General features: G+C 35.3%; 1 protein-coding gene across 1 annotated transcript in view; it reads left to right on the top strand.

The window, feature by feature from the left end:
* Positions 1-16,725, top strand: part of Gabra3 (gamma-aminobutyric acid type A receptor alpha3 subunit) — a 218,036-nt gene that overhangs the window by 191,150 nt on the left and 10,161 nt on the right. The window contains exons 8-9 of the mRNA XM_021187493.1: positions 5,462-5,614; positions 12,398-12,609. Of these exons, the coding sequence (XP_021043152.1) occupies positions 5,462-5,614; positions 12,398-12,609 (365 nt within the window). The remainder of the gene's footprint in view (positions 1-5,461; positions 5,615-12,397; positions 12,610-16,725) is intronic.

Genomic DNA, 16,725 nt, shown 5'->3' with positions numbered 1-16,725 from the left:
GGTCTTGCAAACTTTATATGACCCAGCACAGGGGAAGGCCAGGGCCAAGAAGTGGGGTGGGTAGGGGAGCAGGGGCGGGGGGAGGGTATGGGGGAACTTTCGGGATAGCATTTGAAATGTAAATAAAGAAAATAATAAAAAAAGAGAATTAGAAAATTTTAGTACATTTATTGATATATATTAATATACAGGAGAATATTTTTGCATTCTTAGCAATTCAAAAATTTAATTAAATGGCATTTTAGAACACCAAAATGCTCCTAGTGGTACCAAATAAATGGTACTCATAGTTTATATTTTTATCTACTTTTAATGTTATATGTTTTAAATAGTTTTCATGTTATTAGATGTCCAGGAGCCAAGCAAAATGCACATATAAATCAGTAAAAATATACTAGAAATTATAATAAAGACATTAATACTTGTTTTTGTTACTTTAAATATAAATAAAATAATAAATTCTCTCTTTCAAGGCCAGAGAGGTCTTGACAATTGTTTGTGGTTTTTGGTGGAAAATGTAGCAGTTCATTGCTGAAACTCAGCAAAATAATAGTTTCATTTGTAATGGCATTGTGCAGGGCTCATAGCTTACTTAACCAATTATCTACCATTATGCTCTGTGTTTAATTCTATAAAAATATTGTGTAGATCCTCCTTTTCCAGAGAACATTTTGCTACAGTGTAATTATCTGTCTATGATCCAGACAGAACATTTTTGAAAATAATACATGTTGACAAACTGCTGCTCTGAAAATTTAACCAATTCTTTTTCCAGTGCCTCTATATGTGCACCCAAGTTTTTTTTTTCTCCTTAGAAATACTGGAATTATGGATTCAATTATTTTTACCAAAGATAGGTCAAAGTGTTAACTGTACCACTTTATAACATGATCTTATTTGGGGATAGTGTTATATACATATAATCACTGAATCATATCAAGGTCATATCACACTAATGTAATATAATTGTTTCTATGAAGAGTAAGCATGATCAGGTAGACTGTTTCATCTGCAAAGAAATGTGAACGTTTGCCTGCAAACAAGTTGAAACTTGTAAGAGGAAAGAGTTCCTTATGGGTTTTAAACAGAACCTGGCCCTATGTAAGCCTTCATTTCAGACCTCTGAGAAGATACAATTGTCTTATTTTAGCATATCCAAGACCTGGTACTTCATTAGGCCAGCCTCAGCAAACTAATGCATCAGGAAACTCTCATTTTGTTTTTCTTACCAATGATAAAATTAACACAAGCATGGTAATGACATTAATAATGATTAATTGGTGGTCATGTAGTATGTACTGGACATAGCACTATAGACATATATCAACTCATTTTAGCCTTGAGCAGCACTGTGTGAGGCAAGCTATATTGTTCCAGGTCTCTGCATAAAGAAATTATGGATCAGACAAATTCATTGCCTTAAGCTTGTATAGTTTATCTCCTTCCTCATTTATAATGTGCCTCTACTACACCTTTTCTTACTTTTAGAGATATAACATGGATTTGTTTGTGTGAAGTATATGACTACATATACTCACCCTCTACCATTCCATTCCTCTACCAGATTCAATATAAGTTTTTGTTCCCTTGTCCTCTTCATTTCTAGAAGATTAAAGGTGCATTTAAATTGTTTTGAATGGCGTGAGTACACCCTAAAGATGCCACATCCCAATCCCAGAACCTGTGAGCATATTAGGTTATGAAAAGAGTGGTTGTGATGTTATTTAAATAAAAACAAAATCCTGGATCATGCAAGTAGGATCAGCATAATTGCAAAAAGTTTCTCATGAAGCACAAACCAGTCAGAGATATGTAAAACAGGGTTACAAAGAAAATAATACATGTGGCCTCCTCCTTAGAATCAGCAGACAGAATGCAGCTTTAGCCAGTGATGTATGTGGGTATCAAAATATTTTGTTTCCTCATAAATTTGGACAAATTTCTGACCTGAAGTGTGAGAGCATAAATTTGGTTTTTTAAATATATTTTTATTAGATATTTTCTTCATTTACATTTCAAATTTTATCCACTTTCATAGTTTCCCCTCTGAAAACCCTCAATCCCCTTCCTCCCCCTGCTCCCCAACCTACCCACTCCCATTCCTGGCCCTGGCATTCCCCTATACTGGGGCATAGAACCTTCACCAGACCAAGGGCCTCTCCTCCCATTGATGACTGACTAGGCCATCCTCTGCTACATATGCAGCTAGAGCCACAAGTCCCACCATGTGTTTTCTTTGGTTGGTGGTTTAGTCCCAGGGAGCTCTGGAAATACCAGTTAGTTCATATTGTTGTTCCTCCTATGGGGCTGCAAACCCCTTCAGCTCCCTTGGTACTTTTCTAGCTCCTTCACTGGGGACCCTGTGCTCCGTCTAATGGGTGGCTGTGAGCATCCACTTCTGTATTTACCAGGCACTGGTATAGCCTCACAAGAGATAGCTATATCAGGGTCCTGTCAGCAAAATCTTGCTGGCATATGCAATACTGTCTGGGTTTGGTGGTTGTATATGGGATGGATCCCCAGGTGGGGCAGTCTCTGGATGGTCCTTCCTTCAGTCTCAGCTCTGAAGTTTGTCTCTGTAAATTCTTCCAAAAACAAATAATGCCCTCTGTTCATAATTAAGATTTTAAAATTTGGTTTTAGAAGTTGAAACAGAACAAAAAAGAAACACACAGAGGAAGTATTAAAAACTATCATCTGTTGTAGTTGCATTTTTTATGTACTGGGCACCATCTATTTCAATTTAGTCATTTATCTGTAGAAAGAGTGTACACAGGCTTTTAATTTTCATGTCTCTGTTTTCTTTATGCCTTTTTTCATTCATTCTCTTATTTTTGGATCTCTATACATGTAGAAATAGCATAACAATTGCAATAAAATGATACAGTAATAAAACTTTAAACTTCTAATAATATAAAAATTAAAGTATGAATCCTAATTATCCTCCTATAAAATTAGACTAATATAATAATTTGTCAAATGGATATAGCGAGATGAACAATACCAAACATGGATTTAAGACATGGAAAACTACCTTCTTTGTAGATGAAGTTAATTTGTGATTTACATAGTCATCCATCATAAAAACAAATACACAAAGAAAGGCAGCAATGGAAGCACAAAGGAAGGAATCATATAATCAACCTTAACATTAGTTTGGCAAACTATTCTACAGTTCTGGCTTGAATAATAGGTAACAATTATTTATAAAATATGCATCATATTTACTATTTAACGCACAACATTGATGGTACTCAATAAGATAAAACAAAACAAGACAAAAAAAAGAGCTCACTAGTGAAAATCAGATAAGAGGATAAGAGAAGATGGGGAAAAAACCTCCAATTTTGTGGAAAACTCAGTTCTGATTTTGACAGAAAAAAAATATGAAGACATGATAGAAAATGCTGGCTATGTATTTGAAAAGAACTTGCCAGTGCATTTATACAATGGATTAATTTTCTAAACATCTGTGAATGTGTTAAAGAATCCTTTCATTTTCCCCTTGTCTTTTTTCAGTGGACACAGATAATTTGAAAACAAAAACAAAAACTTACAGGCAGAAATAAGCAATGGCTCCTCAACCAGTACAAACATCTAGTTCTCAGTAAGGAGATGGTTTCCGTTTGGGACAGAGAAAGCAAGGCTAATAATGAAGAAAGGAGAGAAAAGATTGAAGAAAATATGTTCAGCTACTTCAAACAAATGGTTTATTTGATAAACATTTCATAAGTAAAAGTATATTTGTATTCATTTTTAGATTCATAGAAATATGAAATTTTATTTCATAATTTTGCTTTAGAACCCGAGTTAAGAAGGTGTTAGGGAATCTTAATTTGAATATATGATTGAGGATCCCTGAGAACCATGACTATTAAATAGTAATATAGTAATATTAATATATCAATTATATTTTATATATTAGATATTTCATATGAATTGGGAATATGCTTGATATTATGGCTTAAGAACTATGAAACTAAAACTGGTAAGGAAAAATGGTCAAGCTAATCAAAGTCCAACTCTTGGGAGAAATAAATCCTAAACTCCTTATCAGGAAAGAGTAAAGCAAAGGTTAAGGAAAGAGGAGAATAGAGGTCACGAAGGGAGAATAAGAGAAGGAAGGAAGAAGGAAGTCAGGTATAGAAACAATACAGAGACAGAGGAAGAATATGATGCAAAGAATTTTTAATATTTTAAATTTGTTCTTAGACACCATAGAGCTACTAGTTTTTGAGGTGGGATAATTTGCTGGCAAGTTCAGTTTGAAAGAGAATGGAAAATAAAGTAAAATGTCAAAATGCCTGTTTAAATACCCAAATAGTTATGCCAAAGAGCTGGATGAATATCTAGATCTAGCTACAGTTGGGAACCCCATGTTCCTGTTAACAAGCTATTACCACCTGGTTGGCTTAAAACAGACTAAATTTCTATCTCTCAGATCTGAAGGTTAAGAATCTGAACATTGCTGGAATTATTATTCTCTAGAGATGGTGAAGAAGAATTGGTTCCTTGCCTGTTAGTAGCTTCTACAGATGGCTAGCAATCTTTAGTGGTGCTTGAATTGAGGATAGAACGCACTGTTCTCTGCCCTCTGCTATTCATGGAAAATGGAGGGTTCACCTATATCAAATGCTACTGAAAAATACAGAAGGGAAAGATTTACTTATTGATGTTAGAAGAGTAAAAAATTAGTCTGGATGTTGTTTGTCATATCTCAGCAATTTATATTTTCATATGTATGAGAGTGTCTGCTTGTCTGTATGTACAGCACATGTATGTAGATGCTCACAGAGGCTAGAAGAGAGAATAAGCTCTCCTGGAACTGAAATTTCAGGTGCTGCCTGATGTGGATGCTAAAAATTAAACCAGAGTCCTCCACAGGAACCTGTGCATGCTCACTGTAGTTGATCCTTCTCTTTGTGTCCTATTTGATCTTTTGGTTCTAATCAAGAAATGCCTGCAGAAGAACAAAGCATAGTGTTAGCAAGAATAAACTGTAGACTAACCTATGTGGGCTTAATTTGTGGCACTGCTAGTTATTATCTGGGTACCTGTGCAAGGTGTTTGCACTCTTGTTGTTTGAGGTTTTTTTCACCTGTAAAATGAGGACCATTGGAGTCCCTACTTCACAGGTCCATTATGAATATTACATATTTTAATGGTTACATGAGAATGTATCATACAGTAAGTGCTTTCTTTATAAAATGTCATTATTTCTCATTACTTAAATGAAAACATGATTTAAATTCATCAGACTTGCTTTCAGCAAGTTGTTATGGTACATTATTACTGTATCTTTCACGTCCAAAACACTGTTTCGTAATTTTACTTCAGAACTCAAGAGTTAAGAAGGTGTTAGGAAATCTTAACTTGAATATAAGATTGAGGATCTCTGAGAATCACAGAATTGTGGCTCAAGTTGCTTTAACAGTGCTGCCTAATTTTATTCTCTGTCCAGGAGAATATGTCGTCATGACAACCCACTTTCATCTGAAGAGAAAAATTGGCTACTTTGTCATCCAGACCTACTTGCCATGTATCATGACTGTCATTCTGTCACAAGTGTCTTTCTGGCTTAATAGAGAATCTGTCCCTGCCCGCACAGTCTTTGGTAAGTGTTGCTTCATGGAGAATAGGGGGCTATGACACTTGCATAGGCAGAGTACAGGGGAGAAAGGTGGCAGTAATGTCATCATCAATTTCTGGGATTTCAAGCAACTGAATTTCTTTCTTTCTTTTTTTCTTTTCTTTTTTCAAGCAACTGAATTTCTAACAAAGGATCAAGGATAAAAATGTTGCAGTAGTACAATTACTAAAATGTTCCTTATCTCATTTTGTCCTGGGAACCAGGAAAAAAAATAGAGTCTTCAGTGAAAAATATACAAACTTAGTGCAGAGAATATAAAGTCAAGGGTGGAAAACCAGCCTCAAATCAGAGAAGTAGACTAGGTTTTATAAGGTACCATTTTCATATAAAGATTTATTATATGCATATGAATGTTTTGCCTGTATGTGTGTCTAAGTATGTGTGCGTATGTATGTATGTATGTGCACTGTGTGCATGCTTGATGCCTGTGAAGCCAAAAGAGGATAAAACAATCTACCTGGAACTAGAACTATTGATGGCTGTGAGCTACCATGTTATTGATGGGAGCTAAATCCAGGTCTTCTGTAAAAGAAACAAGTGCTTATAACTGCTGAGCCGTTTCTCCAATGCCCAGAAATGATTTTGTGTGTATGTAAATGACCTGTTGCATCCGCTTCAGCCTTTTGAGTGTGTAAATTCACTGATATTCAGTAAAGGCTGTGTATACTTTAAATGGTTTCTCAAACAGTATGTAGAATCAGAAAAACTGACTTTAGTATGAAGTTACTTATATAGGAAGAAGTTTGCGTATCATTAGCCCATTTCCCTCTGAGAATTAAGGCATACAAAATATTTTCTACCTTTTTTTTCCCACAGCAAGATTTTTGAAGCACAAAGATTAATTCTTTTAGGCCATTGAACTACTGCAGATTCACAGACTGTAAAGCATACACTCAGACATACTAGATACACATATAGAAGGCATTTCTACCAATATCAATAGTAAATGATATTTCAGAGAGAGGTAGCACATTGGGTCAGGTCCAGGAGGAGATGGCAGCAAAGAAAGAGAAAGTTAAAAAATACTAAGAAAGGCACAACATTATAGAACTCAAGAGGAAAGTATTTAGTGGCAGGAAATAATCATGTGAAATGAAGTTCCACTATACATTTCTGTAAAACCCAGGTGGAAGCTGTCTGTTTATTATTGTAACATACTCAGATATTACTGAAGTAGAGGAATAACAAAGTTTATGGGTATGAGTGAAAGTGGCTGTTATTAGAAGAAAAAGCATGATCAGAATATTTTGTACAAAAATTATTTTCAATAAAATGTGGCCAGTTTAGTTGGGTTACTGGTCTAGGTAAATAAGTGTCTCAGTTTTAAAATATAAAAGAGGGTGTTGATAAGGATTATAAGTTAAGCTGTGGAATGCTGAATATCATCCAAAAATTCATCTCCAAGTCTCTTGGATGTGGAAATGTGACTGTATGTGATGACAATGAATCTCCAGATGTGACGCAGTTGAAGATTTCCAGCTGGAGAGATTATTCTGCATTGTCAGGTATTTAACTACAGAAGAATAAGTGTTGGAATGAAGGAAGCAGGACAGATGGAAAGATGGTCTGTTGTTGTCTTGTCGAAAGAGGAAAAGTCTCACTAACCAAGAAATGCAATTGATGAAACTTTGAAAGATGCAATAGATTATTATTCCAGATCCTTCAGAGGGAGTAGGGCCTTGGTCAAGACTGACCTTAGCTCTGTAAAAACAATTTCTGGCTAATTGTGCCTAGATCTATATGTACACATTTGTGGTGCTTTTAAGCCATTAGAGATGTGATAACTTGTTACATCTACTATATGAAATTAAGACAAAAACCATTCCCACAAATTCAATACCACTGAAGATCTGTGACTTCAGTGTAAGAGAACATTAAGAAACTACACAAAAGATATAGAGATAATGTGAAAACATTTTTATTTTGGCCAGTGGTATATGTGAAATACATGTTTCCTTGAGAATTCATTGTTTTAATAGTTTAAACTTGGTCTCATACTAATTCAGAACTTATGTACAATAACTGCATTAATGTGAAAACTGCCAAGTTGAAAAGTTAATTTTAAAAGAACTAAGAGCTAAGAATAGCCAAAATAAAAACAGAGTGGAGAGACATGCCCCACAGGATGTCAAGACGATTAAAATGCAACAGTCATCAAAGCAGCTTTGTATAGGCATCAAGAAAAGAAGAATAAGTAAAAGTAAGTAAAACACTAGAGTGTGATTGTAACTAATCCCTTGTAAACAGAAACTTAATTTACCACAAAGACCTTATTGGAGAGAATTGCTTGAAATTATTCATTGACTTAAATATAAAAATTCCATATGTCTCAGAATAAAACATAAAAATGATACACTATGTATCTTTTGGAATAGGCACTTTAATGTTTTAAGAATTGTGCATAACCCTCCTAATTTGGATATTCTTCTTTTACATATATAATGAATTGAACTGCATAATATAAATAAAGTGCGTTAAATAAAAACACTTCCACAAGAATGTATATATGTTTCATTCACAAAAATGTTATCAATGACTGGTCATATATAGATACAATTGTATACATTTTCCCAATGAGATCAAATGTGCAAGATATTTTCATCTTATTGTATATGAATCATACCACAGTTTAAAATACAAACATGCAGGACTATAGCTATTGGAGTAATTAGACAGAAACTTTCAAATATTTATGATGCATATTTATAAATAAATGGATGCAAATAGAGAATATTCAGGAGAGAAAGCATATTGGTTATCATAGAATTTAAAAATACAAACAAATATCCATTTCTTTAAACATTGTTATATTACTCCTAAATTGAAAGATAGGTCAAACTATTGCAGATGCCAACAAGAATTTGCTGACAGGAGCATGATATAGCTGTCTTCTGAGAGGCTCTGCCAGTGCCTGACTAATACAGAACTGGATGCTCACAGTCATCTATTGGATGGAACGCAAGGTCCCCAGTGAAGGAACTAGAGAAAGGATCCAAGGAGCTGAAGGGGTTTGCAGCCCCATAGGAGGAACAACAATATGAACTAACCAGTACCCCCAGAGCTCCAGAGCTCGTGGCTCTAGCTGTATATGTATTAGAGGATGGCCTAGTCAGCCATCAATGGGAGCAGAGGCCCTTGGTCCTGGGAAGTTTCTATGCCCTAGTATAGGGGAATGCCAGGACCAGGAAGCAGGAGTGGGTAGATTGGGAAGCAGGGGTATGGGGGAGGGGATAGTGGGTTTTTGGAGGGGAAACTAGGAAAGGGATAACGTTTGAAATGTAAATAAAGAAAACATCTAATAAAAAATAAATAGATCAAAAAATAGAAAGATAGGTCAAAAGAAAATGAGTAAAATGACAAAAATATGAAATGCACAGTGAGACTTGTCATAAGATTCACTGAGTAGGTACAGCACAGAAGAATGAGAGAAGGAAAATAATGGTTTCAACAATTTGAAAGAGATAATAGCCTAAAACTGGTACTATCTCAAAAAGGATATAATGTTACAATTCCAAGGAAAGCTGGTGAACAAATGTAAACTTGAGATTGTTATCATTATACTTTCCCTGGAAGAAATACTGATAGTTCTTCATGCAATGAAAGGAAAAATATTTTAGATGGATGGCTGACATTGTTAATGAAAATAATTTTAAAAAATGAGTTATGGTGACTGTGTATTGAATATATAAATAATAGCAGTGACTTATAAGGAAAATACTATAGTCTGCTGTAACCTATGTAAGTTTACGTGGAAAAATATACAATACTCTACATACTTTCATTATCAAGGAAAATATCAATTAGCACTAAAATTTCATAAATGAATGATACATGTTGACTAAAATGTATATCTTCTGAGAATGTTAAATGTACAACTACTTTTAAAAGCCTTACAATGTCATATATGCATAAATGTATTCATCCAATATGATCCTCCACTTCCATTCCTATGTATTATGAAGAGAATAAAAACATACCTATATAAATATTTAATGCAATTTGTTTAGACACTTTTATAATAAGAGTTGAATATTGAAAACAATTGAGATGCCCATTATTAAGTGAAAAGATAAACTAATTAGGTTACCCTAAACCTATGAATTCACTCTGAAATTAATAAAATTACTCTCAAAATAGATGAAATAAGAACAAACCTAAGCTATTGTACTGAATTATTATACCCAGACACAAATGAGCACATACTATATGATAATGGCATAAAACTGGGGATGGGGGGCAAAGACCAAGTAGAGGATCTTAGGTACATAAGTCTATGAGAAAGAGTGTTAAAAGACTGAGGAGTCATGTTAATTTCCCTCATCATGCATGCAGTTTGGTAGAACAGATATATCTTAACAAGTATATAAGAAATACTCATAGGAAATGAGGAGGTCAGCCAGTTCTACCTTAGTCATTGAAGAAGGGCTTTCTAGAATTCTTAAGAGAGAATCATCATACAGCTGATTCTCCTTTTAAAAGCTGAGATGCTCCAGGAAGTGTATGGAATGATTGATTGAGAGCACTTCCAAATCTGACCAGCTAAGAGCTCTCCATAAGGTGGCAGGTCTAATTAAGCACCAAAAGCTTAGTAAAACTTTCCATGGAGATAAGGCACAGAAGCATTGATGGTGCAGGAGAGTTTTGCTATAGATGTGCTCATGTGGATGTGCATTTGTTCATAGCCATGAATGAGATAGCTTATTTCTCCCATAAAACTACTTCCTTTTTTAGTCTAATTTTATTTGAGAACTTCATACATGAGACAAGGGTATGCATGATTCATACACTCCTTGGTATATTAGGATTGCTGAGGTCTCTTTGTTTATAGGTACTAACATTGTAGCTGACCTTCACATTGGTTACAATGTGGTTTTGCTACTCAGCTTTGATGCTATGTTTGTTTTAAAGTATATCTTTAGGGGCTTTGTTGAAAATTCTTCTCCAGTCTAGATTTTCATGTATATAGAAAATGTGCAAGTAAGGAATTCAAAGGGCCAAGACAAAAGAAGAGGCACCAGGGGTGGTCACTCACATGCCTTACTCTCCCAGTAGAGTTAATAGACTCGGTGAGTCTTCTGGTTGCCTTACTCTGTAGTGTCTCTTCATCCTGTGCCCTACTTGACCCATGAACATATTACCCATCCTCCTCAGCTTTCTTTTTTTTCCCAATTTTTATTAGGTATTTACTTCATTTACATTTTAAAAGATGTCCCCCAAAGTGCCCTATACCCTCTGCCCTGCTCCCCTACCCACCCACTCCCCCTTCTTGGCTCTGGTATTCCCCTGTACTGGGGCATATAAAGTTTGCAAGACCAAGGGGCCTCTCTTCCCAATGACGGCTGACTAGGCCATCTTCTGACACATATGCAGCTTGAGACACGAGCTCTGGGGGTGCTGGTTAGTTCATATTGTTGTTCCACCTATAAGGTTGCAGACTCCTTCAGCTCCTTGGGTACTTTCTCTAGCTCCTCCATTGGGGGCCCTGTGTTCCATCCAATAGCTGACTGTGAGCATCCACTTCTGTGTTTGCCAGGCACTGGCATAGCCTCACAAGAGACAGCTATATCAGGGTCCTTTCAGCAAAATCTTGCTGGTGTATGCAATAGTATCTGCATTTGGTGACTGATTATGGGATGGACCCCTGGGTGGGGCAGTTTTTGGATGATCCATTCTTTCGTCTCAGCTCCAAACTTTGTCTCTGTAACCCCTTCCATGGGAGTTTTGTTCCCAAATCTAAGAAGGGGCGATGTGTCCACCTTTTGGTCTTCATTCTTCTTGAGTTTCCTCCTCAGCTTTTTAACAATCAGAAATATATTCTTATCATTTCTCCTTCAAATTTGATTGACTTTGAGAATATGAACGTTCCAGGGTATCTAATACTTACAGATTGGGATAAAGAAGGCGCAGAGAGATTAAAGGAATTCTAAAACATAAAACAAGTAAGTGGCAGCCAAAGAAACTCTGGTTATATCAAAGTTCACAAAATACAGATTTTTAAATAGTTTTGATTATCCAAAAGCTTGGAAACTCAAAATTTGAAGCAGTGACTGAAACACATTCCATATTAGTTTGTTGTATTATCAGAACATCACAAAAAGGAGATATGGAAACCAGATTGAACTCAGACCTATGCTCTGAATCATAGCCTTAGTTTTAGGATCATCAAAAGAAAATGACCAGGACTGGTAGAAAGATGACCAAACGAAAGACATGAGGAAAGCACTGGTGTACATCACTCTAGAGATGAAAAGACTCTTCTTGCGTCTCTACAGGCCTGTCCTGGAGAAGAGGGAGCATAATTTCACTTCCCGTTGGGTCACAGAACATTGAGATCCATCAGTAGGCTAACCATTGGAGGAAACAGATTTAGGTCAAAAATCTTTCTAAGAAGCTCTCTTACAATAAAATGGGTTACTTATTCTTCAGCAGAAGTGCTTAGTCAGAGACTAGCAGATAGCTATAGAGTAGACTGAAGTAATGGCAGATGGAATGAAATATTTGCTAGATTGATCTATCCAGCCTTGATATTCTGTAAAATTTACTTAAAAACAGGCCATTACTTGAAGCGAAGGAAAAGCAAAAGTTTATTACTGAAATGTACAGCAGGCTGCTCCACAGATAACACAACTTGAGGGCCCTTATTGAGTGATATGAAGAACTTCCTTTCAGAGGGAAGTTGGTGATCTTCACCAAGTACACTTCCAGTGTCTTCCAGTTGCAACTGGCTCTTGACTTTTTTCTCCTCAGGTGTCACCACTGTTCTCACCATGACCACCTTGAGTATCAGTGCCAGAAACTCTTTACCTAAGGTGGCATACGCGACGGCCATGGACTGGTTCATAGCCGTCTGTTATGCCTTTGTATTTTCTGCACTGATTGAATTTGCTACTGTCAACTACTTCACCAAGCGGAGTTGGGCTTGGGAAGGCAAGAAGGTACCAGAGGCCCTGGAGATGAAGGTGAGTAGAAGCAAAGGAAGGGCTGGGAAGCACTTCCTGAGAGATCTGCATTGGGACCAGAAGTGAATAGCCTGTAGCCTGCAGGAACTCAGCAGGGCTATGTTCTATTCACTGGGGTCATCAATCCAATTCTCAACTGGAGTGCTTCTTGGTAATCTGGACTTAACTAGGAACAATTAAAAGACAGCTAATAACATGTAGTGTTTATGTCTTCTGATGTTGGATTAAATATAAATGTGATGTTACTGTACTCTGGAGAAGCTCATTGGTACTTAGAAAGCCACCCAGAATCTTGGAGTCTTATTTACATCCACAGCAGTCTCTAAGACCACAGCAGTCTCTAAGACAACTTCTACCACTCATTCTCCAGAATATTCATATTCTAGTAAAACTGAAGTACTCATCACTTCTTGCAAGTATTTGTGTATTTTGCATTCTCTACCTATAGTACACTCTCCTGCCCCTGCCTGCATCCTGGTAAAGACCTACTCATCTTTTCAAACCCAACAAAAGCATTACTTTCTCTGTAGAGCCTCTCAGGATTCATGAAGACTGATCTAACTTTTTTGTTTATGGGTAGTCTGATATTAAAATAATTTAGTTCTAGTTAAGTTACTAATTTGCCTTCTTAGTACATTAAACACATCTTGAATATTGTAGATTATCTGAATAAAAATGAAAGCTGAAGAGATGTTGGCTAAATATGTAGATAAAGAACAGAGACAAGATAAAAATATAGGATCAACAGGAATTAATCATGAATGAGATCAAGTATATCTTTATTCAATGGTTTGAATGAGTTGAGGTTTCTAGACTTAAATGTATGTCTTAGTTGATGTGTTAATGCTATAAAGAGACACCATGACTACAGCAATACCTATAAAAGGAAAACATTTAATTGGAGCTGACTTACAGTTCAGAGGTTCAGTCCACAATTTTCATGGTGGGAAAAACAGCATCATGCAGGTAGACATCTACATCTGCAATGCAGCAGGAAGGGAAATGGCTTGAACTTCTGAGACCTCAAAGCTTACCCCTAGTAATACTCTTTCTCCAATAAAGCCACACCTACTTCAACAAGGCCACACCTCCTGCTAGTGGTACTCCCTATGGACCAAGTATTCAAACACAAACTATGGAAACCATTCCTGTTCAAACCACTATAATGTGTACTGTAGCGTTCTAAAAAGTACCAGAAGTACAATCCAATAATTATTCTTCAGAGAATCATAGATAAGATAAATGGTACTGAAGCCTTTTCAAGCTGGGGTAAAATGTATATTTCATAGAATAAAATGTTGAGTTAGCAATCTTTGAAATAGACTGTAATTGCTTACCTAAACAGAACTTAACTTTGGTGTAAATGAAGAAAAACTGTCTCTAATTTTCTTGACCTACTTTCCTATAGGATTTTTCTTTATTTTATTATTGTACTTTCTCTAGTTATTACATTTTTATCCTTGCCATTCATTAACCCTTCTACATCTTCACTTGTCAGTTATGATCCAAGAATAATGACCTCATCTACAAAACATAAGGAAATGTATATACCTAACCTACTTCTCACACTTTCTTCTCTGTTCATTGCTCAACTTTGTACTAGTGATAGTGAGGCCTTGTCAAGTTTTATAACATTTACTTCATTTTTGCAGCTATAATTCCTGTCAATATTTAATTATAGTTTTACATTTAAATGTGTTATTTTCTCAGAAGTCAATATATCTATTTTCCACTAATTTCTTAGTTATCTTAAGGTTGTTGTCTAGAAGTTTTTTAAGGACTTATTGGAACCATATTTCCCACTTTCTTGAATATGCAAGATATCTATCACATGTCTTTGTATTGAAGTATACTTCTGGTTAAGTTTGTAATTCATATTCTCTCTCTAAGATGTTGTAGGAATCACTTGCTATTATCAGCATCACACTGAATGGTGTTATCCAGCAATAGAGCATACTTGGAAATTTCTCATATCATTAAACATTTGGTTTATGGCATATATGGCATATATATATATATATATATATATATATATATATATACACACACACACACACACACACACATGTACATATATAAATATATGTTTCGTTTGTGAAGGCCACTACATGGCCTTAGAACAGATTTTATTTGTTCTCTGAAGTTTCATGCAATGTGTTTTGACAACATTAATCCTCCTTCCTTAGTTTTCAAATCTACATGCCCTTACCCATCCATTCAACATTTTGTGTTTGTGTGTATGTCTGTCTTTAAACCTTTTGAGATCAATTTGTATTGTCCAATAATCTTAGATGTGTGATCTTCTGCAAAATAGGAAAGGAAGGGACATTCCCAAATTTCCTTTATGAAGCCACTATTACCCTGATACCAAAACCCAAATAAAGGTCCAACCCCAAAAGGGAAAACTATATACCGAAATTATAGAGCAATGCCTCAGATGTAGGTATTGATGCAAAAAATCTCGATAAAATCCTTATACACCTAATTAAAAAACATTCAAAAAGTTTATCTTTCATGTTCAGGTAATTTTTATCCCAGAAATGCAGGGATAATGGTTCAACATATGTAAATCAGTAAATATAATCCTAACTAAACTATTGAAATGACATGATTATATCATTTGATTCAGAAAAAGCTTTTGACACAAATCCAACATTCTCCATGTAAAAAGTCGTTAAGAGACTAGGAATATAGGAGACATATCTTAATACAGTATAGACCATATACAGTAAGTCTCCACCCAACATCATCATAATGGGAAAAAACATAAAGTAATTTTTACAAATGCAAAACAAAGATGTCAAATTTCCTTAATCCTGTTCAACACAATACTTGAAATCTTAGCTAGATCAATAAGACAAGTAAAGTGGATCAAAGGAAAAATAAGAAATGAAAATAGGCAATCAAAATATCTTTATTTGTAGATAATATAGTTTTATATATAAAAGTCCCTGAAGGACTCCATCACAAAACTCCTACCTCTAATAAAAAAAAATCAGCAAAATAGTTGGGTATAAAATTAACAGACATTTTATTTTCAAAGTTGTAAAATTTTGGTTTTCATATATAAAGAAAGCTTTATTGATATCACAGATTCGTTCTGTTCTCTTCCTAGAAATACCAATTATATATGCCAGAGATTTCTGTTGTTTTCTATATATACCATTTCTTCTATAATAATTTTTAACTCCATTATTTTTCATTTAATTTCACTGCCGTTTTCCTTAAGCCTATCTTCTATGTCTCTGATCAATTTCAACAATTCCTATTCACCTTCTTTTTTGTGGTGTCTTCTTCAATCACATATACAACATACTTTTTTGAAATAGTCTCTGCTTAATAATAAGTTCACTAATTTGGTTAGATTTACTAGCTAGTAGGTCCCAATAATCTCTTTTCTCTACCTCCTCCATATTAGGATTATAGATACTTGATTCTATTCCTGAATTCTGGAGACAAAATTCAGGTCCTCATGCTTGCATAGCAACTTGTTCACTCACTGAATTCTCTCTCTCTCTCTAGCCCAATTGCCTTATATTTATTTCATGATTTTTCACATCTTGCTTTCATGCTTTCCATTTTTCTCTTGTGTGTTCTTCAACAATCTTTACTGCTGATCTTCCTCCATCTTGCAGCACATTTTGCATCAGTTATTACTTTAAGTTGTAATAGAGCAATTCTTTACTACCTATTATGTGTGGAAACATTTTTCAGGAAGTGACTCAGAGGGTGATTAGGAGAGGGGTGAGCACTTGAGAGTGATTTGTAGTCTTTAAGCATCATTTTCTGTCTGTCTAAACTCCTTTGTAATGATTCTGCTTCTAAGTAACAAGTTTTCCTTGCTCAGTTGAAAGCACCCTCTATATTTGTGTTTGTGTGTGTGCGCCCCCCCCCCCACACACACACCTTCAACTACCCAATTGGGGCTTTATGCTTTATTTTTTATTTTTTTTATTTTTCATTCTTTGTCAAATTTAATGATCAAACTTAATTCTAGGATGTTATTACTACCAATGTTGTATTTAAAGATAAGGATCATAGAGAAAGTACCCAAGGTGTTGTAGGGGGATGCAACCCTGTAGGTGCAACAACAATATGAACTAGCCAGTACCCCCT

The sequence above is a fragment of the Mus pahari genome, chromosome X (assembly GCF_900095145.1).
Source record: "Mus pahari chromosome X, PAHARI_EIJ_v1.1, whole genome shotgun sequence".
Lineage (NCBI taxonomy): Eukaryota > Metazoa > Chordata > Mammalia > Rodentia > Muridae > Mus > Mus pahari.
Note: the sequence above shows the minus strand (reverse complement) of the source record. Positions and strands in the feature narration are given on the sequence as shown.